Source organism: Nicotiana sylvestris, chromosome 9 (assembly GCF_000393655.2).
Source record: "Nicotiana sylvestris chromosome 9, ASM39365v2, whole genome shotgun sequence".
Classification (NCBI taxonomy): Eukaryota; Viridiplantae; Streptophyta; class Magnoliopsida; order Solanales; family Solanaceae; genus Nicotiana; species Nicotiana sylvestris.
This window is the reverse complement of record NC_091065.1, coordinates 35,025,072-35,047,053: the sequence shown is the minus strand read 5'-3', so window position 1 is coordinate 35,047,053 and position 21,982 is coordinate 35,025,072. Positions and strand designations below refer to the sequence as shown.

Genomic DNA, 21,982 nt, shown 5'->3' with positions numbered 1-21,982 from the left:
CGGAGGCTTCCGTTTTCGAAAAAATATTCCATGTTCCCGTCGAAGGTACTTTGAGGGACGAGGGTCATCCTGCGCCTTTCTCTTCTCATACCGAAGGCACTTCGGGGGAAACTAGGCCATCGGACGTATGCTCGGCCTTTGGTGAGGCTCAGCGGCTTAGCTTTATGGTAAGCTTTAGTAGCCGGTATAGGCTTATTTTGGTTTCGTGCCCTCTCTTTCTTATTGAAATTTCTTTTGCAGGCCTTTGACAAGCTTAAGTCCGAGCTGCTTTGCCATGAGGCCAGGCTGCAGAAAGCTTTGGATAGGGAGAAATCCCTTAGGCTCCTTTGCACGAGAAAGGAATGTGAGCTAGTACACCTGCAATGTGAGGCGAATCGAAGTCGGAACTGCAAAAACTGTCTTGAAAGATAGGTAACCTACATTTTGTGTCGATTTATGCTCCCCCTTCCATTTTTGTAGATTAACATTTTGATATTTCAGTTGGAGAGCAAAACGGAGGAGCTGGAACAACTTTAGGGCGAAGTTGGTCGGGTCAAACATGAGTTTAACGAGTTAAAAGCTCTTGTAGATGCCCAAGTTGTGGCCAAGGAGGGTGCTTTGGCTAAGGCTTCTGCCCTCGAGGTGCAAATCCGGAACGCTCGTGCAAACGATTCTGTCCGAGCAAATATGATCACGAGGCTCGAGTCTGAGCTTTTGAAAGTGAAGGCCGAGGTTATGAATGCCCGGGCTGAGGCTGTAATAAGCCGCACTAAGGCTGACCAGAAAATGACGGCCTATTTGAAGGGCGTTGTCGATGCTAGAGCTGCGCTGAGGAAGGCTCTTGATCGTGAGAATAGTAATAAAGAGTACGTGAGGTGTAAATCTTGGAGGGAAACCCTCGAGGAAATTCATGCCAGGGGATTCGACCTCTCGGAAGAGATCAAGCAGGCGAAGGTGGAAGCATACGATGCTGAATTTCTTCTATCGGATGCCGAGGACGGCGAAGATGGGGCCGTCGGGCTGTAGTCCCCAAGAGGGACGTAGGTTTCCTCTTCTGTTTCTGTATATAGTACTTTCAAAGTACGTTGTAAATGGAGCTTGTACTTTTTCGCATGTATGTATAAAGAGGAAACCTTGCGGTATTGTTTCTCCTACATTTCTTTTTGCCTTGATTTTAGCCAGATGAACTTGTCTTTGAGTTGAGAGGAATCCTTAGATTCATGGTATGGCCCTGGGGCTCATTATGCTGGCTTGTAGGCTCTTACGCGCTTGGTCGATACGGCCTTTAAGTTTAAGTTGGCGACAATGGCTCTTACGCTTTTGCTCTTAGGCATATTTAGTTAACTATTTTGGGTTCAATCTCTGAATCGGGTTTCGACTCGAGCTCATTCGACCCTCAAGTTTTTGGATTTAGAGTTGGCCCTTAGGCTCTTACGCGCTAGGTCAGTACGACCTTTAAGTATAAGCTGGCGACAATGGCTCTTACGCTTTGGGTCGATGCGACCTTTTATGTATGTGGGCTAGCAATAGTGGCTCTTATGCCTTGGGTCGATGCGACCTTTTATGTATGTGGGCTGGCGACAGTGGCTCTTACACCTTGGGTGATGCGACCTTTTATGTAGGCTTTATTTTTCCCTCGATAAGGATTTTTTGAAATAGTGTTTGCCTGAATCTTCAACGGTTTAATAAAAACCTCGATTGTGAGTCGTTATATGGCGATGATCGAGCACCTCGGGAGGTTTGGCTCGGAGGTTGAGTATCTCAAAGCCAGTGTTTAGGAGCTGACATGGTCGAAGCTCTTTTGCCTATGTCGAGGGCAGCCTGTTTAACCGGTTCTTTTCGAAGTATATTCGAAGTAATTGAAGGCATGTGATTTATAGCGACGGTCAGGCGTCCCTGAGTCACGTTAGTTTGGCTGGTACAATCTTGTGACCAGAGTCATTTGTGATTGGCTGGAGCCTTTAAGAACCAAGTGAAGTAGTTTCGGCGTCTATATCGAGGGTATGCCTTTTTAGGGGTCTTACAAGTTCGATATATAGCCTTAACTTTGAGATCGGATTTATGCCTTTAGTAAGGTCTTACAAGTTTTGCATGCCTTTGAGTTCTTACAGTTTTGGATACTTGGTACAAGTATGGTTCATGCCTTGCTTGAGGTCTTACAATTTTGGATACTTGGTACAAGTATGGTTCATGCGAGGTCTTACAGTTTTGGATACTTGGTACAAGTATGGTTCATGCATTGCTTGAGGTCTTACAGATATTGTTGTTGCCTTATATAGGTCTTACGAGATCGAGGTTGCCCGCATGTGGTCTTATGTCCTCAGGTTTTGATAAGTCGATGGAGATGGCGATTGACGATAGTCCCCGAGTCGTCGAGGATTTCTCGGCTCGGGAGTCATTACTTGCAAACTTGGTATTGCCTCTTTGAGGGCTTATGATTTCGGAGTTTCTGACCCAGAGGTCATGTGTTCTTGAGTTTTCGACGCTAGTGCCTAAGTGTTTGGGACATTTTTTGGCTCTGGAGCTGTTTTGTGATCTTGTTGTTGCCTCATTGAGGGCTTACGAGTTCGAAGTTCTGACATGGGGGTCGTACTATTTCGAGTTGTTGACGCCAGTCCCCGAGTGTTCGGGATATTTTTGATAAAGGAGCCGTTTTTGCAAAAATACCGAGTTTCCTTGAAACGCAAAATGCTTTTGAGAAGTATTCTTTGATTACTTGGTACAAGTATACATGTCTTCGCTGTTAAGGGCCCGGTTGTTCTATATGGACGCGGTTCATTCGACCGTTTGGCTCGATACATTATTTTCCTATTGAGCCCCCGTTTGGCGTATCTTGGCTTCTCCGAGTAAGTGACCTTCCGGGGGGATGCCCCCAGTATTTGAGGTTGATTGCAAAAGAAGCCTTGGATACTTGTTGGATCTTCCTTAGGTAGCATATAGATGTTGTCTTGTTAAAAACCTTACCGGTAAAACCCTTTTCGGGATAAAAACTCGGTGTAAGGAAAAGAGTGCAACGGATGCTTTAAAACCTTAGGTCTTCGAGCTGGGTTAGCACTTCGATTGCCGCAGTCGGGCACCTACATAAAGGTGAGTACGAGGTGTAACTTGAAAAGGGAGATGGTTGTACCTTAGTGGCGATGGCGCTTTGAACCTCGGTAGGCCTTCAGTTATCTGCTCGAAGGACGCGGTACGACCCTTTGTTTGTTCATTCGAAAACAACCGAGAATATGCCTTGTGATCGCCGCGTTGAATCCGTTGAAGGTTCGAGGGGTAGGCATAATTTGGTCAAGCAGTCCAAGCTGCTCTGTTGCCCTCGACCTGATAATATTGGCCGAGCTAACTGGACCCACAAGCACAACTTTAATTTGAAATTTATCCACAAGAAAATAAGTTACCAGTGCATCGTTATGGGGCTGAGATAAAGCCTCGAGTTTGATTTTTCCTAGTGAGGGATGTTTTCGTTCTCCTGACCGTGGGTTCCTGCAGGGCACCGACACCTTAGAAGATCATATGGGTGACATGTTGCGGCTCATTTGCTTCGTTCTTTTTGGTTGCCTCCCTTTCCCAGAACTGATTTTTGGCTCGGTCGCTGAGGAATTCCTAGAGGTGACCTTTGCTGAGTAGTCGGGCTACCTCTTCCCGGAGTTGTCGGCAATATTAGGTCCTGTTACCGTGTGTGTTGTGATATTCACACACTAAGTTATGGTTCCTTTGTGAAGGATCCGACTGTACAGGCCTTGGCCACCTGGTGTCTCTGATTTTACTGATGGCGAACACGATGTCTGATACATCGACGTTGAAGTTGTATTCCAACAAGCAAGGTACATCCGTCGGTCCTGTGTACTTATTGAACCCAGCTCTGCTGACGAGTCCCCGAGGATTCTGGCCTCGATCCATTCTTCGATCATTGCAGGGTGTTACGCCTCGGGGCATTTCTCCTGTCTTCGGTGTATGGCTGGTACCTTTATTTGTTTGGCTTTGGCTCCTTCGCTAGAAGCCTGCTTAGGTATACCGAGCCCGAAGGGGCTCCTAGTTGGTCATCCTCGACCCTGATTTTCGGTTGATATCGATTGTGAACGTTCGACCAGGTCACGGTGAGATATTCAACCAGATTCTGTTTCAGCTGCTTCGAATCCACCGAGCTTCGTTCATTCAGACCTTGAGTAAAGGATTGCACTACCCAATCATCGGAGACTGGTGGTAATTCCATTCTTTCCATTTGAAAACGAGATATGAATTCTCACAGCATCTCATTCTCCCTCTATTTGATCTTGAAGACGTCGGATTTCCTCGTTGCTACTTTGATGGCACCGGCATGTGCCTTTATGAAAAATTCTACCAGCATGGTAAATGAGTCTATGGAATTAGGAGCTAGGTTGTGATACCACATCATGTCCCCTTTCGAGAGTGTTTCCCCGAACTTCTTTAGCAAGACGGACTCAATCTCATCGTCCTTTAGGTCGTTGCCCTTCACTGCACAAGTGTAAGCAGTAACGTGCTCATTGGGGTCTGAGGTTCCATTGTATTTCGGAAGGTCTAGAATTTTAAACTTCTTTGGAATGGGTTTTGGAGCCGCTTCCTCTAGGAACGACCTTTGTATGAACTTCTTCAAATCCACACCTTTCAGGATCGGGGTGCTCCCGGAATTTGGTCGACCCTGGAGTTGTAGGTCTCGACCTTTTTGTCGTTGGCTTCTATCTTCTTCTCGCCCGATTCGATCCTCTTTGTGAGGTCCTTGAGCATCTTTACAATGGCGGGGTTGGCTACTGACCCGTTGTTGCTTGATCTCTCCAGTACCTGCTCAGCTGAGGGAGCCGTCCCCATCGCTACCGTGCTGGGAGTTTTCTGGCGACTTTGCAGGTGAGCAATCGCTAGCTGTTGTGCCTGTAATATTTCAAAAATAACGTGAAGGATAACCTCCCGTTCTTCCCTAGCCGGGGTTTCCTAAGCTTCTTGTTGGTCTCCTTGGTGCACGCTCCTATTAGTGTGGGAGCTTACATCGACGTGTTGAGCATCGCGTGAGACCGCGTCCACGGGAATCGGTTCTGGTGCGTTCTCAGGGTTTCGTGGTGGTACACCAATACCTGGAGCATCCACACTATTTTCTCCGTGGTTCTCAAGATTGTTGTTCACTGAGTCAGACATTTTGACCTGAAATCAAAGATCTTGGGCAAGAAAAAATGTGAAAGATAACTTGCGTTATCTAGTTAAACTAGCAAGAAAATAATCACTATTATTTTTAGCCCCATGGTGGGCGCCAAACAGTTTACCGTGAAAATGGTAATAACAATTAAATTTGATTTAGTGGTTCTAAAAATATGTGATCTATTTTTATGCTAGTTGTTAGGGTAATAGATGCTAAGCAAAGTACTTGGAATCAAGAAAAGAACTTAGAAACGAGATGTTGACCAAACCGAATCGTTGTCGATCGGGGCCTCGAGCTTGCCTATTCGAGGGCCTCGGGGTCGAGTTTGAAGCTCGGCTAGGAGCTATCGAGGGTGGTCGATGGAGACTAACAGTTACAAATAAATCAATAACGACTCTTTATGTCCAATAATAAGCAATAAATGATGAACTTTAAGTAGAACACAATGAATATGAGCAATAAATGAAGTAATGAGATCAAGAGAATATGTTAGAGAGCAGAGAGAATGTTCTAGTATATTTAGTATGGAGCAACGGATGTTTACAAAATGACAAGGATCCCCTTTATCTATGAGGGAGAATCCCAACATAGTACAAACGTATTAATTACAAAGATATGGGGCTGGTACAACCATTTAATGCCTTGATTCGCTTTTTGGGCTAGTCCACTAGATTTAACCTGACATACGCACGTGCCTTGGGAACTCCGCCTTGATCCGCTGAAACCGGTAATTCACATTGTCTCGGGGCCGGTCATTACTTATACTATCTCAAAGTCGAACTGTCGAGAATTTTCGGAATCGATCACTGAAAGCCCTCGAGATGCCGTGATGCTCGTGAAATCGAGCCGTCGATTTCCACCGTATACAGATATACCGTAGTTGTCAATAAAAAAGGACACTAATTTTATAGCGCCCAAACCTAAAACGAAAATTCAAAAGCATACTACAAAACCAATGCAACAGCTACATTATTACTATAATAAGAAATATTTTTAAGATTACAGATTAGGAAATAAAGCTCAAACTACATCTAAAGGTTGTAATAATAAATTAATAATAAAAACAGTAAACAACTCCCTCAGTTCCACACAGAGGAGAGCGACAAGCCCGCTTCTTCAGATACACTCCCTATTCCTTCGCTTCTTACAAACTACTTTTCCTTTTTACCCTTTTTAACATTTTCTTTTTCTTTCTTTTTTCTGCAGAGAAAACAAAGGGAATAGAACACAAAGAGGAAACCCCTCTATATTTGGTGCAACTACTCCCTCTTTCCGTTGTTTTCTCTTCAAATTAATCCCTGTTCCTCTGTTTTGTGGGTACGTTTCATCTTGGTTTTTTATGCTCATTCTATACATTGGAATCAAATATCATCTGGGTTCCCAATTTCTTGGCCTTTTGTTGTTTGTTGCTCCTTTTCACATTCAGCTGTGTATAAGATATCTCTGTCATTGATATTCAAAGACCCACCTTTTTTTTCCTGGTCCACTCTTATTAAATTATAGAGCAACATTTGATAATTCAGATCAGTGGTTAATGGAAGGTGCGTCTGTTTGCTATCTGTCCCGTGGGGATGTTGGGAAATAAGAAAAAGGTGAGATTTTTGGTGTGAGCTTTTCTGAGATAGATTATGTACGTATGGGTTTGGTTCGTGTGGTTTCAGATAGAATGAATGATTAGCTGGTTCTTGGTTTTATCAATGTGATCTTAATGGTTTTTTGGGCCTAATTTGCATTGCTTTATTCGCCACTCATTTGTTGCATCAGCTCTTTGAGATTGGCTAATTGTGATTGATTCAAAATCTACCTGTTTCCAAGCCTAGATTGGAGTATGGAGAAATGATGAGTTTGTATTAGGTGTTTGTTACTGGTTCAGCATTGACATGGTTGAGAGAAATGCACATTCAATGGGGATTTTTGGCCGAAAATCCTTGTTTTGTTTGTTTACGGTTACATCTGTTTTGTTCATGTTGTCTTGGTCCTTTGTGCTGCGTTCAGCTGGTCGGCCTCACTTTGTTGACCTGAATATACTACCCAACTCCAAGCTTCTTGCCTTGGCAGATGATGGGAATACCCGGTCTAGGAGTCAGAAAGATGGTGAGATCCCTATATTAGTTGATAAGAATAGAGCACCAAAAAAGTACAACTTGTTTAAGTGCAATCCTAGTAACCAAGTTCTTAAAGTTTTTATGTATGACCTGCCCCCTCAGTTTCATTTTGAACTTTTAGGATGGAAGGCTGAGGGAAAAAACAGTATTTGGCCCAATATCCGCAATAAGGTTCCTGAGTATCCAGGTGGATTAAACTTGCAGCACAGTATAGAATATTGGTTGACATTGGATCTTCTCTATTCTGAATTTGCTGACAATTTGAATGGTAAAAGTGCCATAAGAGTGTATAATTCAAGTGAAGCTGATGTCATTTTTGTACCATTCTTTTCGTCAATCAGCTATAATCGATTTTCAAGGCTTAAGCCACACCAAAAAACGAGCATGAATACCTTACTACAGGAGAAATTGGTTACCTTTCTAACTGCTCAAGAGGAATGGAAAAGATCAGGGGGAAAAGACCATATTATTGTCGCCCACCATCCGAATAGTCTTTTGGATGCAAGAGTGAAGCTTTGGCCTGCAATGTTCATTCTTTCTGACTTTGGAAGGTATCCTCCAAGTGTAGCTAATGTTGAAAAGGACATAATTGCACCTTATAAGCATGTAATCAGGAATTATTATAATGACACTTCTGGTTTTGATAGTCGACCAATTCTTATTTACTTCCAAGGAGCTATATACAGAAAAGATGTAAGTTATTTTATTCGTCTATTAGCTATTTGTCTCTATTTTTATTTGTAGATCATTACTATGTTAGTGTCATCTAGGTTCACTTGTGGGTGGCAAAATAAGGCAGAACTAGGAGAAAGATAGAAGGAAAAATTTAACTTGGATGTATTTCTGTTGTTCGGGATAATGCGTGTGCTTTTTACTGCACAACATATGTTCTGGAAAGTGTAGGAAAACAGTTGACAGCTGACACTAGTGTCTTGTGACAATGTGTATCTTGTTTAGAGAGATAAGGAAGAGTTGGACTATACTACAATGAGGAGCCAGTTGGAATTGGGTGCTATCGGGAGATGATGAAGAAACTCTTCCATGAAACACAACTTTTAGCCCATATGAAAATGCCTTTGTTAGACAGTGGTAACTGAGTATTTATTGAGGATTTTGTCGAACCATACTGGAACATGGATGACACAAGGAACCAGCCCACCTTGTTTCCTTGACGTTCTGACTTTCAAGAAACACCTTATCCCCATAAGTGTTAGCTTTGCCCTTTACTTCTTTGTGATGATCTTTTTTTCTCTTCTATCTTTGGAAGTGCAATGAGGCGTAGGATGCAGATAACATGATACTTTGTTGAGCAACTGAAATTGTTCACATCCAGTTTTTACTATCTGTAGTTCTGTACTTAAGCTTAGTAGCAGAGTAGTAAACATGGTTAATTTAATATCAAAATGTTGCAAGGTTTAATCTGGACTAGTTTCTTGTATGTTTACCCTGATTTCTCAAACATTTCTCTTGATGATTCACTAGGTTAACTCTCAAATGAATTTCAGTGTACGCATTGTGAATAATAAGCCTGTGATTATATGCCATCAATCAATATGTAGATTTGGGTACTGAGAAGAGTAATTTTCACCAGAGCTAGGTGGATAACGTGTACAATATTGAATGCCTGAAACCCATGTGATTAATACTGTGATCTGATAATATGAATTAATACCCATAATCACGCCCTAAAGCATTCGATTTTTTTTTTTTGGTTAAATTACACCAGCATTTCCTCTCCATTCCTTGCATTTCCATTATGATCCAATATAAAGAACTGAAGCCTAAATATCATAATGAACCCATGAGTCTTGAAGACTTGAACTTTAGATGCATGACTGTCAAGCTTTACCTTCTTATGCTTTGCTCTTCCTTATACATGTTTCTAGTTCCTCCGATGTTGTGTTCTCTGGATTTGTATTTCTTACTCTTGTTTCTCATCCTCAGGGTGGGTTTATCCGGCAAGAATTATTCTATATGTTGAAAGATGAGAAAGATGTTCACTTCTCCTTTGGAAGCGTTCAAAAGGACGGAATAAAACAAGCTACAGAGGGAATGCACTCCTCCAAGTTCTGCCTTAACATTGCTGGTGACACTCCTTCATCGAATCGCCTCTTTGATGCGATTGCTAGTCATTGTGTACCAGTCATCATTAGTGATGAAATAGAGCTCCCCTATGAAGATATTCTTGACTATTCAGAGTTCTGCATATTTGTCCGTACCTCAGATGCTCTCAAAGAAAAATTCCTCATAAACCTCATTAGGAGTATTAAGAAAGAAGAATGGACTAGAATGTGGGCTAGGTTAAAGGAGGTTGAAAATCTCTTCGAGTATAGATATCCTTCTAAGGATAATGATGCTGTTCAAATGATCTGGCAAGCCATTGCCCGTAAGGTTCCTGCTGTTAATTTGAAGTTGCATAAATCCTGGAGATTTTATCGGAGCCCTTGGAAGGAAAGAGGGTTGAAATCAACTTTGTTGCCTAAAAATTTTTGGTAAGCACTTACTGAGTAGTTCTTGTATTTGAAATTGACACAACATTTGGTATGTCTTGGCAGCATATTATTTATACCGATTTTGGAACAAAGCCAAGTGTAGCAGACAATAGATATAAGGAAACATAGTCAGTGAAAGATAGAAAAAAGAAAGTTACGTTATAGGCTTATGCTTGTTGAATCAGTTGGAACTAATTGATCAATTTGTTCATTCGTTATTTTTTATCTGTGTTAGTCTTGATATTATTCTTTAGTTTGTATTAAAAGGGGCAGCTCCTGTAGGTTAAGTTCATACTGGTAATGTAAGGGATTCCACAGTCCCCACCTACCTCCTCCTCCCCTCCGGAGAATCCGCATTCAGAGCTGAACGCAGTTGGATTTTGGTTCACCGTTATTCCTTAACTGTTTGATAGTTAGAATTCTATATAGGTATTTTGAGAAGAGAAAACTGTAAATTAAAATCTCAAGTTTTAAGATTCAAATTTTAAGGAAACACTGTCGGGTAAAATTTCTGAACCCCTTGAGCTAAATGAGATATAACAGTCGAAAATTTGCCTATCAATGTTCCCAATTGAATATCAGACAATTGGCAAGTTGAGAGTGCACTCTGCTCCTCAACTATAGCTTACTTCTTGAAAGTGTTCTAGCTCTGAAAAATGCAACTCCTGACTGGGCAAACAATAGCTACCCACCTTACATCTCTTTCTCCTCAGGCAGAGGATCCACTATGAAAAACATGCTCAGGTCTAGAAGACCAAGACGTGCACCTTTCAATGTTGCCGCTCATCTAACAGGATTGACTAGAAAATTAGGTGCATAAAGCGTAGCATATGAAACCGATTCCCCTAATAGGCCCTCAACCAATGCAAAAATGGCCCAATAACATGAATGGGGAACAATCAGGGGCGGATCCACCATGTTCATCTACTTTGAATGCGGAGTATAAATTTATGTCCAACACTTTATTAAATTGCGACGAATATCAGATATGAACTCCTAACTTTAAAAATATAATAAGTTTTATGCTAAGAACCTTAAAGGTTAAACTCATAAAGTTTAAGTCTGTAATGACCCGGCCGGTCATTTTGAGCAATTGCGTTCGATTCGGCAGTTTGAGGTCATGAGTAGCTTCACATAGTGTATTAAGACTTACGTGCATGGTCGGCTTTGGTTTTTGAGTAATCGGGAATTGATTTTGAAGGAGGACTCCCACTTGATAAGCTTCAAGTTGAAAGAGTTGACCAAGTTTGACTTTTGAGTATTTGATCTCGGATCGTAGTTTTGATGGTTCCAGTAGGTCCAGATGGTGCTTTGAACTTGGGTGTATGCCTGGATTTGTATTTGGATGTTTCTAGAAGGTTTCGGTACCATTTGGCGGAAGTTGGCAATTCAAAGGTTTAAAAATTTTCTAAGTTTGACCATGGTATGACTTTAATACTATCGAGTTCGGATTTTGGTTTCGGGACTTGGAATAGGCCCGTTTCTCCATTTGGAACTTGTCTGCAAAATTTGGTGTCATTTGGAGTTGATTTGATGTAGTTCAGACGCTTGGTTGCAATTCTAGAAGTTCTTGAAGTTCATTGTGATTTTCATGTGTTTTGGCGCCCGATTCGTGATTCTAGATGTTATTTTGGTGTTTTGATCATGCGAGTGAGTTCGTTTTATTTTTTTAGACTTGTGTGGATATTTGGTTTGGAGCCCCGAGGGCTCGGATGAGTTTTGGACGCGTTTCGGAGTGTTTGGAAGAAGGTTTAGATTTGATGGTGTTTTTTATCTCGCATTTGCGAGTTGAGGGTCGCATTTGCGACTACCACTTTTGCAAACTTGTGATCGCTTTTGCGAAGAGGCTGGGGAATGGCAGGCTTCGCATTTTGTGAAGTCAGCCTCGCATTTGCAAAGCCAGCCTCACAAATGCAAAGCCAGCCTCGTAAATGCTATGGTGAACTAGGCTATTGGTAGTTCTCTTTTGCGAACATTTGGGCCGCTTTTGTGAATGTCATGTCTTCGCATTTGCGACCTATTATATCGTATTTGCGATATGTGAAGAGTTGTTCAAGCTTCGCTTTTGCAAAGTAATGCCCGCTTTACTGAGGGTTCACAAATGCGACATCTGCAGCTGGTGTATAGCTAAGCACTTCGGGACTTAGCTTCATTTTAACATATTTTGAACTCTAGACTCTAGAATACCACATATATATATATGGTAGGAGGCGATTTTGTGGAGAAATTTTCTTACCAAACTATTGGGTAAGTGATTTTAATCAATTTTCAATTATATTTCATGATTATATGCTAGATGTAACATCAAATTCATGGGAATCTAAGAGGAAATTTGGAGATTTTTGTCAAAGTTTTGAAAAATGAAAATTTGAGATTTGAGAGTCAATTGGACTCGGATTTGAAAACAAAACACATAGATAGACTCGTGGGGTTATGGGTAGTCAAGGCCTATCCTTGGACCCGGGTTTTGACCGGGCGGGCCCGGGATTAACTTTTGTTGACTTTTTGAAAATTGTATAAAGATCATAGCTTTGTTAATTGAAATTGTTTCCTCTTGAATTGTTTGATGTATTTAAGTCGTCTTTGGCTAGATTGAGCCGAGCAGAGGTGAATTTGTAAAGGAAAATCTAATTTGAGTATTGATTTGGCCGAATTGAGGTAAGTATCTTGCCAAACTTTTTGTGGGGAAAACTACCCCTTAGGTTTTGGATTGATGGTACTATTTGAACTATGTGGAAGACGCGTATATGAGGTGACGAGTATGTACAGGGGCTTATATGTGGTATTTGATCGGTTTACACTATTAGGCTTCTTTCATGCATTTAATTGAAACTATCGTTTCATGTTATATCTTTTGTTGTTAGGCTTGCTCTTACGTACTCTACTTGAAGTTGTTAGATCATTTTCAATCATTCATTTGCCAAGTGCACCCTCATATGTCTTTAATTGTTAATTTTAATTACTTGTTGAATACATACCATGTCTGTCATATGCCTTCATTGTTAATTGATTCTCGAAAATTATGTCTTGGTTTATGAATGGTCATTTCTTGTTAATTGATTTTGTGAGTTATCGTGTAACTTCTTCATCCATTGTAATTTCTTTGTGTAGCTTCATTATTGCGTTGATTTTGTGATTTGCCGTAGTTGGTTGTAATTTTTTTGCTTAATTCATATTGCTTGGGAAGCAATATTGATAATGATAATATGGTGGAATAAGGGAGGATTATGATATTAATAAATGATGATAAGGTGGGATCGGGTTGCACGTCGCAATGGTTTGTGTACGTATTAATTGCTATTGATAATGACGATATGGTGGAACAAGGGAGGATTATGATATTGATAAATGATACTTCGATGGGATGGGGTTGCGCGCCACAACGGATTGTATATGTGATATTTAATATTGATGAATGATACTACGGTGGACTAAAAGAGGATTATGATATTGATGTATGATGATATGGTGGGATCAGGTTGTGTGTCGCAACGGATTGTATGTATTGTACTTGTTGTTGTTGTATCTTATGTGAGTCATGCATCCTACGTGAACCGTTGTATTACTTCAATGTGTCAATATATGCTCCCGTGGTTACTTGGTGAATTGATTTTCAAAATGAATTTATTGCGCAGAGTCATTATCCCATACCATGTTGAGTCGTTGATAACATAACGATTTTAAATGAAAGAATTACGAGTATGGTTACCTTATATGACTCTTAAGTTAAAACTCGTCGTTTCATTCAGTATTTTACTAGTCTTAATAGCTTTCATATTTTACTTTAATTGATTTCTCGAATTAAACTCCTTATCCTATGTGACGTTTTTTTACTTTACTTAAAAATCGTTATTACGTTTTATTTTAACAAACTCTAGATTTAATTATGTGACTTATCCGATGCTTTGTTTATTTGAAAAAGATGTTTTCCTTACCTAAATAACTTCTAAACTAAACTCATTTGATATCCTATCTTGTATAAATTGTACTCTATGTCACTGTATTTGATTCCTAAATAGAACTTATTTTCTCATTTGATTTCCTACTTTATTCAATACTGTTATTAAGCTTTATTGTATATAAGTTGATCTCTTGAATATTTTTATTAGCATTTGACACGCATACTATGAACATGGTAGCACGTGGACTTTGTCGTGCGAAAGTGATTTGGGAAAATGTGGGCACGAGGTGTCATATGTGTAAGATTTGGAAGTTGTGACTTATGATTTGGGATTATGAGGAGTGGTACCTCGGGTTATGCTTGTTGTAATTCGTGCATTAGGAAGGATTTGATTGATTGAGTTGCCATTGGTTCTCCTTACTTGAATTCATATATTTCATCTATAGTCTAATTATGTTGTTGTTTTATTACCTGGGTTGATTTTAAATTCGTGATCTTCGTGTTGTTGGTCTGACATTGAAGTTTTTCCATTGTTAGCTTTATATTATATCCTGCACAGGTTTACATGTCTGGTAAGTGTCTTGACCTGGCCTCGTCACTACTCTACTGAGGTTAGGCTTGATACTTACTGGGTACCGCTGTGGTATACTTATGTTATGCTTCTGCACATTTTTGTGCATATCCAAGTACTTCTGATCGAGCTGGTTTTGAGACCTATGTTTACACGGCTGGAGACTTCAAGGTGTACCTGCTCGATGTTCGCAGGCCCCGAAGTCATCTTCTGATGTATTTTATTTCCACTGTCTACTATTATTCCGGGACAGTGATGTACTTGTTATTTCTAGTTACTCTTAGAAAAGCTTATGACTTGTACTACTAGTTTTGGGGTTATGTAACTGATGTTGGTCAGCTATGTTGCTACAGATATTATTCAATGTATTACAGTTATGTTAGTTAAATTCCATTAATAATCGATATGTGTTAGGCTTACCTAGTCTTAAAGACTAGGTGCCATCACGACATCCTAAGGTGGGAAACCTGGGGTCGTGACAAGTTGGTTTCAGAGCTCTAGGTTCATAGGTGCTACGAATCATAAGCGGGTTTAGTAGAGTCTTGCGGATCAGTACGGGGACGCCTATACTTATCTTCGAGAGGCTACGAAACTATTAGGAAATTTCACTTCTTCATTCCTTATCGTGCGATATTGATTCAGCTTGAAGAATATATTTTATATTCCTTTGCATCCACTCGTGTAAAATATTGCGCACTCGGTATCAACTATGCGCCGACGCTGCGGATGGGCTACGAGAGAGCCATGAATGCTCAAACATTGTCTCAATGTGTCATCCAAACTGAGGATGCAGAGGTATTGAGAGATCATTTAGTTGTTCACGTAGGGGTGTAGCGGAATCTAGCATCTGGTTGATAAGTACGAGCTTGGGAAGGTTTAATTGGTTACCTAATCATCGCAATCGTGGTAGGGTCACGAGGTGGATGTTAATTTGAGGATAGTTGGTGGTATTAGAGACTATGTGGTTTGTATGGGATTTTTAATCAGTGGAAGGTACATATTATCATTCAAGGCACTAGAGGAGGCTAGTTTAACTGTCACGAGGATGGGCACGTGTTTTGTAGATGATTTGAGGTATCTTACAATTGGTGTTGTACGAGCTATGAAGGTTAGCATCGTGGATCATTAGATGTTCTGTCCTATGGCTTCGCGCCAAGTGGGGGAGTCTACTATCAACGACCAGATTGCAGGGTCATGTGTTATATTAGTTTTGGCCTTAGATGTATATATGTGGTATTAGAAGGTTCCCCAAAATTTGTATATGATTCAGATCTAAGATTTGCATGGGACAATGTTGGAAATTGCATATTGTTCCCTTTTCGTTTTTTGGTATTTCTACAGACTTTCTCCCATTTTTCAAAGTCATTGTATTAAGTTGTAGATTTTTTTTCCAGTGTCGCTAGGAGAGCTTCACCCGGTCTAGTTGCCTTTTCACTTGCAATCTGCCCAACTTGCCTCTCTAAGTTCCATAAGTCATTCCTTAACGGCTGATTTTCTAACCTTGTTTGCTGATTGTCGGCAAATAACTTTTTCAACAAATTAGTCACACTATTTTCAGCTTCTTGTGATGGCTTTTGTGGTTATTGATAGTTCCCCTGGGAACTGTTGTTATTTTGATTTCCACCCTCATAAGAAATTAGGGTGATTCCTCCCATTTGGGTTGTACGTGTTCTCATATTGGGAGTTCTAAACTATTAGACCCCTGTTTTATTATCCCACATAGTAGATAAAGTCAGGATTCAAAGGGTATTGGTCACCTACATGACCATCCTCACATATCTCGCAACAAGTAGACATCTCTTGCATATGTTGTACTGGTAGCTCCTGTTCCATTGTCAACTTACCAACCTAATTTGTAATTTTTTTTCATATCGGCTCTCATAGATGTGAGGACATCAATATCAATCATACTCGTTGACTTTTGCTTGACTGTTCTGCTTGTTTCTCCATCTTCTTGCCAATTCCAATCAATGGCAATCCGATGCACAAAGCATCCCACATTCGCGTAGGATCCGAGGAAGGGCCGCACCCCGAGGGTTGTGATATTGATGGTCTAATCCAATGCATATATTAGTGGCTACTTCTACGGATCAAAATCATGGCCTATAGGTGTTACACCCCATGTTTTCGAATGCAAAAGTACATCATAAGTCAGTTGATATAAGCTCAGAAACGAGATCCTCTTTGAATGTATAAAAGTAACTTAATAATGTTACACCCCTTTTTCGCAAGACTTTGAGAGTTAACATTCGGAGACAAATGTTTCTAAGAGGGGAAGGATGTTGCACCCCGTACTTCAAACGCCACTATCATCATAAGATAATCTAATGTAAGCCCAGAAAGGATGAAACCCTTCTACAAGGCTAAGGAAGGTTTATCAAAGTCTTAATTAAGTTAAGGTGAATGAGACTTGGATAAACAAATGAGATAACGAATATATAAAATTGAATTGCTTGCTTACTAGGATACTTGCTTAAGCTACTTGCTTATTCGTCCTATTAGCTTGAGCTACTTAACACATGTCGTGATTATTAAACGAGGAAAAGGTACGTGTGTAAGTGAATAAGGGCAGCATATGACACCTATTAATTAACCAAGCAAGTGACAAGTAGGTGTGTCACCTACTTGCTAAAAGGGTGCCCAAATTAGTCCACCTAAATAGACATGTGTAGGTTAGCCAAGAGGGCCCTTTTTGGTGCTGAATCAAGACACCTCTCCTCATAATATCCAAGTAGTAGAAACATAAAGAGAGCCACGAAATTCTCTTCCAAATTTATCTACTCAAAACCCTCAAGATGTTGCCGATAATCTTCTTCTTCTTTCAATTCAAGTTAAAGAGTAATCTACAATCTTACAGGATCTGAAGTGAAGAAAGTTAATGGTCATCAAGGGAAATATACTACCATTGTTTCATCCCTACAAGATCTTATCTAGGTAAGAAAATCCTCTCTTCTTCATATCTTTGAGTTTATCTAAGTTCTAGCTAGGTTGTTTGGTGAAGAACTTGTGAAGTAGGGGCTGAAAATTAAGTTGAAGTTGTTGTGGTATTATGGACTATTTGGAGTAGTTTCATGTTATTATATGGCTATCACATGTGAGTATGGGCTTGGACATATTTTATTTAAGCTTATTGGTGCCTTAAATAAGTTGTAGGAGTAAGAATTGATGAAGTAATAATCTGAAAATCAGTTTTGAGTTGTTGTAGTTTGTGGACTGTTATGAGTTCGTTTTTATATTGTGTTATGGCTTAAAAATCAGTATGTATAATCTGAGTATATAGTGGTTGTAATTATTGAAGTATATTCAAATTCTAACTAAGTTTTAGGGATCGTAAAGTGCAAAGTGGCACTGGGTTGTTGTGTGAGATTGTGTGGACTATTTTGGTGATGTACTGCAATGGATATAAGGTGGGATATTTGATGTAAAATGTTTGTTGACATTCTGGACATGTTGGTCTTGTTGTTTAATTTGAGAAAATTAAAATAATAAAGGGGGTGTTGTCCAAATACTCATAGACGAGCTAGTCGCTTATTTGTGTTGAATTCTAGCTTTCGTAAGCTTAACAATGCTCCCTTATCGTTTGTTGTAGATTGAAGCACTAACAGGTTGAACCAATGCCATGAGGTTAAGTAAACGAAAAAGGTATGTTAAGGCTAATCCTTCCTTTTTTTGGCATGATCCAGGTAACGAAATGTAAACGTAATGATATTCCATAAATAGTTCTACTCTTAGTAGTTAAGGATGTCTACGTTATTCATTCTTGTGAAATGTAATCCAAATCATGTCTCAGTATGTTCCTAAGTCCCTATTGAGGCATACGATAAAGATGTCCTAATGATCATAAAAGTCTCTCCATGCATTTACCACCGAGCTAAGGTCGGTTGGGCAGTTATGCATTTACCACTGAGTCAATCGGACAGTTACTACCAGTTGGGCATTTACGTATTGTTATTTACCACCGATTAGGAAGACACGTATTTACTACGGAGCTACGGCCGGTCGGGCAGTTACCACTGATCGGTTGGACAGTTATGTTATGATATGGATAATAGTCTCAAAGAGAGGCATTAAATATATAAATGTAATTAGTATGCATATTATGGCCCTCAGTGGCACTTCAGAAGTTTAGGTTGATTCTTATATCTCTCTCATTGATGTTGGCTTATTGTTATATTTCAGTTTTGCCTTACATGTTCGGTACACTATTCGTACTAACGTCCTTTTTGTTGTGGATGTTGCATTCATGCATGCAGGTGTGGATAATCAGTTTGACGAGCCCTCATAGTAGACGAGGTTAGCATTTAGTGAAGGATCGCTAAGACTCCACTTTATTTGGAGTGCAGCCACGTCTATAAGTCATCATGTCAGAGTTTTACTACAGACTTATGGGTAAGTTGGGGCCATGTCCCGACGATCTTTCGATATCAATTACTCTTTGAGGTTTTGTAGACATAGGTTCATTATGTATAGTATGTAAGAGGCCTTGACGACCCGTGTGTATTCATGTTTTAAGTACGATGGTTCGGTGATACATCATTTTCCCACTTACAATTATACATTACGAGTTGTGGCCACGTTGGCCCATGATAGTTATAGAAAGGATGAGTTCAACCAAGTTGGACTATGTATGTTCTGATTTTGTTAAATGATCACGAGTTACAGAGTGGTTTACTTAGGCCAATACGGCACCAGGTGCCAGCTATGCCTCCCCGGGTTGGGGCATGACAATAGGTCCACACAGAGATAACTTCCACTGATTCCCTGCCAATTCTGATCGTTGGCGGTAAAATTGTTACCTAAGTTTGAATCTTGACATAAGTCTTTACCATGAACGTACCTCCACAAGATAAATCTAGATACATCTTGGAAGCTTTATCTAACCATATATGAAAGTGTTCCCCAATACTTTATCTATTTGACGGTGATGTGGATAGTCTGGAGTAACTTCGTGTACCTTTCACATGCTTGACGGAGAGACTCACCTTCTCTTTGCTCAAGTCTAAGAAGATAGCTCCTTAATAATTTTGTGTTTCGAGATGGGAAGATCTTGATCAAAAACTTCTTGGCTAATTCGTCCCAGTTTCTGATTGAGTTTGGTAGCTTATTTTGTAGCAACGCCTTTGCTTTTCCCAATAGTGAGAAAAGAAACAAGGTCAGCCTGATGTAGTCCAATGAAATCCTAGGAAGTTGTAGGTGTCTGTTATCCCAAGAACATTTTGAATGTGACTTTGGGGATCTTCATATAGTAGACCCCGTATACTGTCCTTGAGATTTCACCAACTGCACCATGTTCTGTTTTAGCTCAAAATTCCCTATAGTGACAGTCTTGATGATAACACGTGTCATATTTACAAAGGCTAGGCCTCCCAACCTCAATAACTACTCTATTTATGTTCTTTTCCATTTCTACTAGTTATGGGGGATCAACAATAGCTTTAGTATTCTTAACCTCCTCAACCTGTTTTGCTGCTTTATCTGCTTCGTCGACCTCTAAAACTTCTTTCACTATTTCTTCAGCTTTAGCTAGTTTTATTGATTTCTTATTCTTGTGGATATTTCTCTCTGGTTCGTTATCAAAGGGTTTAAGATTATCTTCTTCCCTATCCGTCATCCTTTACATTCACTACACAAGTACCTGAGATGCATCAGGTAAATAGAAATTTAAAACGTGAACAAAAAACAAATAAATACTTAACTCGGATAAACAATCGATAACTAAGTCTCAAGCGATGTAAAGACTCGGCTGGTCATTTTGTATATTTGAGACATGTTCCCCTATTTGATATTTTTCGTAGGCTTGTTTGTTGTTTTGCAACTTGTGGGGTTGGTTGATTTAGTTTCAAAAAGGTTAGGACTGAATTGGGACACTTAGACTCAAGGGTTGACTAAGGGTTGAATTTTGTATAAACAATCTCGTATTAGTAATTTGATGGTTGCAGTAGATTCGCATGGTGATTTTCTACTTAGGTGTGTGTTCGGATTTAAATTTGAAGATTCCAAGAGGAATTTGGTTCTATTTGCCAAAAGTTGGCAATTTGAAGGTTTGGAGAGTTCATAGGTTTGACCGGGAGTTGACTTTTATGATATTGGACTCGGATTGTTGTTTCGGGACTTGGAATATTTTCACTTACTGGTTTGGTATTACATCCCATAATTTCTTACATTGAAGTGCGTCATAAGTGAGTTGACGCAAGCTCAAATAGCAAGACTATTCTCATTTCATAAGTGTATAAAACCATGTACATCACACGTTGGATGGGTTAGAATTTAAATGAATCGAAGAAAATAAGTTTTGACAAAAGTCGGCAAAAGTTATCGTAATTTACGTTCATAAGCTTACTGAAGTTTGGGTCTAATATCACTGAGCTTTTCCCAATATACAAGGATTTATGGGTTTATCTGCCCACAAAATTGAAGCTCTACGAGCCTAGTTTCCAACACATTAAAACGTTTATTGATACGACCTTAGAGTAGAGAGATATTTGCATTTTTGCGATACTGCGTAGGCAGCCCCTTTGAGGCCCACATAGGCGGTGGAAGGTTCCACCTTTCTATTTAAAGCGAGGGCACCTTCTCTTTATTCATTTTATGACCAGACCAGTCTCTTAATAACTCCCAAACTCTGTCTAAGTGTCCTCTTATTGTTCAAGAGTAAATCCAAAGCAAAATTATCCAAATCCAACATCAAAAATCTTGTGAGACTAGAGAACGTTCATCTATTGTGTTATTGTAATGTTGAGGGTTGTTCTAAGTTGAAGGAAGCACTTGTTGAAGATTGTTCGTGTTATATAAGGTAGTTTTTCCCCTCTTCTACTTGTGCTTGAGCATATCTAAGTTTTAGCTAAGTTGTAAGGATGAGTTTACAACATAACATTTGGAAGTTGTTTGTGATATAGTTGAGTTGTGTTGGGTTGTTTAGTGTTGTTGTGTGACGTTTTGAGGGGCAATTCTTGTTTTTCTTCATGTGCTACACTTATAGTTTATGATTTTTGTTGTTTTCATGTTGTTCTTTACTTGAGGGATGTAAAAAAAATGGGGAAGATGATGTCCAATTTTCCTTAAAGCAAACTTGTTGCTCATTTGTTAGTTAGCATGTTTCTCTTGTTGATGCTAGTGTTATTTTATTTGTTGTGTGACGTGTTGGGACTGGTTTTGTGGTATGGAGGTGCTGGAGTTATTGATGTATGTATAATTATATGTTATTAATGGTGTTATGAGGATTAGAAGGGAGTTAGGTGAAGATATTCCCGGTAGAAACATGTATAGAACGAATTGTCGTTCGTTGGCTAGTTGTTATGATTTTTTTTCATTAATAGTAATATTGTTTCTTGTGTAGCTTAATTTGTGGAGAAGATTGGTTCCATCATCGTTTGGAAAGATCGGCTTAGAGGTATGTAAGGATGTTCGTTATCCCCTTACTTGGCATGAATCTATAGTAAGTTTCCCCTCCAGAGAAGTGAGTTCCAAAATAAAATGCTTAGAAATGTTATACTCGTGTATTCAATGACTCTCTATGCTCTTAACTGATGTCGCCCTGATAGAATGTGTTTCATATAGCTCTTCACATACCATGTTCTTTTCCAGAGAGTGTAATTGAGCTATAACCTTTCCTTCGTAAAGACCTCCTTAGTATAACAACTTTTAATGCAAGTTGTTCTACCTGTATATTAGCTAGATGCATATGTTCCTTACTTAAGATAGCTCCGATTTCACGAGTACGTATGTTCAGTAATCCCTAGTTTCTATCCGAAAGTACATATGAATAACAACGGCTCCCTCAATAGTATT

The 21,982-nt window shown here is 39.7% G+C and overlaps 1 protein-coding gene and 1 long non-coding RNA gene across 3 annotated transcripts; both read left to right on the top strand.

Annotated features, from left to right (window-relative positions):
• The first annotated feature begins 6,247 nt into the window (after nt 1-6,247).
• On the top strand, nt 6,248-9,947 carry LOC104221859 (probable arabinosyltransferase ARAD1). The gene is made up of 2 exons (XM_009772996.2): nt 6,248-7,923; nt 9,175-9,947. Exons 1-2 carry the CDS (start codon nt 7,006-7,008, stop codon nt 9,724-9,726), a joined length of 1,470 nt encoding a protein of 489 aa, XP_009771298.1. The 5' UTR covers nt 6,248-7,005; the 3' UTR covers nt 9,727-9,947.
• Nucleotides 9,948-17,056: 7,109 nt separating this feature from the next.
• Nucleotides 17,057-21,586, top strand: LOC138878774 (uncharacterized). Of its 2 annotated transcripts, XR_011402552.1 has the most exons (4): nt 17,057-17,128; nt 17,784-17,836; nt 18,448-18,583; nt 21,531-21,586. It is a non-coding gene; the product is annotated as an uncharacterized lncRNA (long non-coding RNA). The 2 variants fall into 2 exon arrangements; XR_011402551.1 differs by lacking the exon at nt 21,531-21,586 and having other exon boundaries at nt 18,448-18,824.
• The last annotated feature ends 396 nt before the right edge of the window (nt 21,587-21,982 follow it).

Coding starts and splice junctions, on each gene's coding strand:
- LOC104221859 (XM_009772996.2), top strand. CDS start 7,006: ATGGTTGAGAGAAATGCACATTCAATGGGGATTTTTGGCCGAAAATCC. Junction 7,924..9,174: donor GAGCTATATACAGAAAAGAT/GTAAGTTATTTT, acceptor TCTCATCCTCAG/GGTGGGTTTATCCGGCAAGA.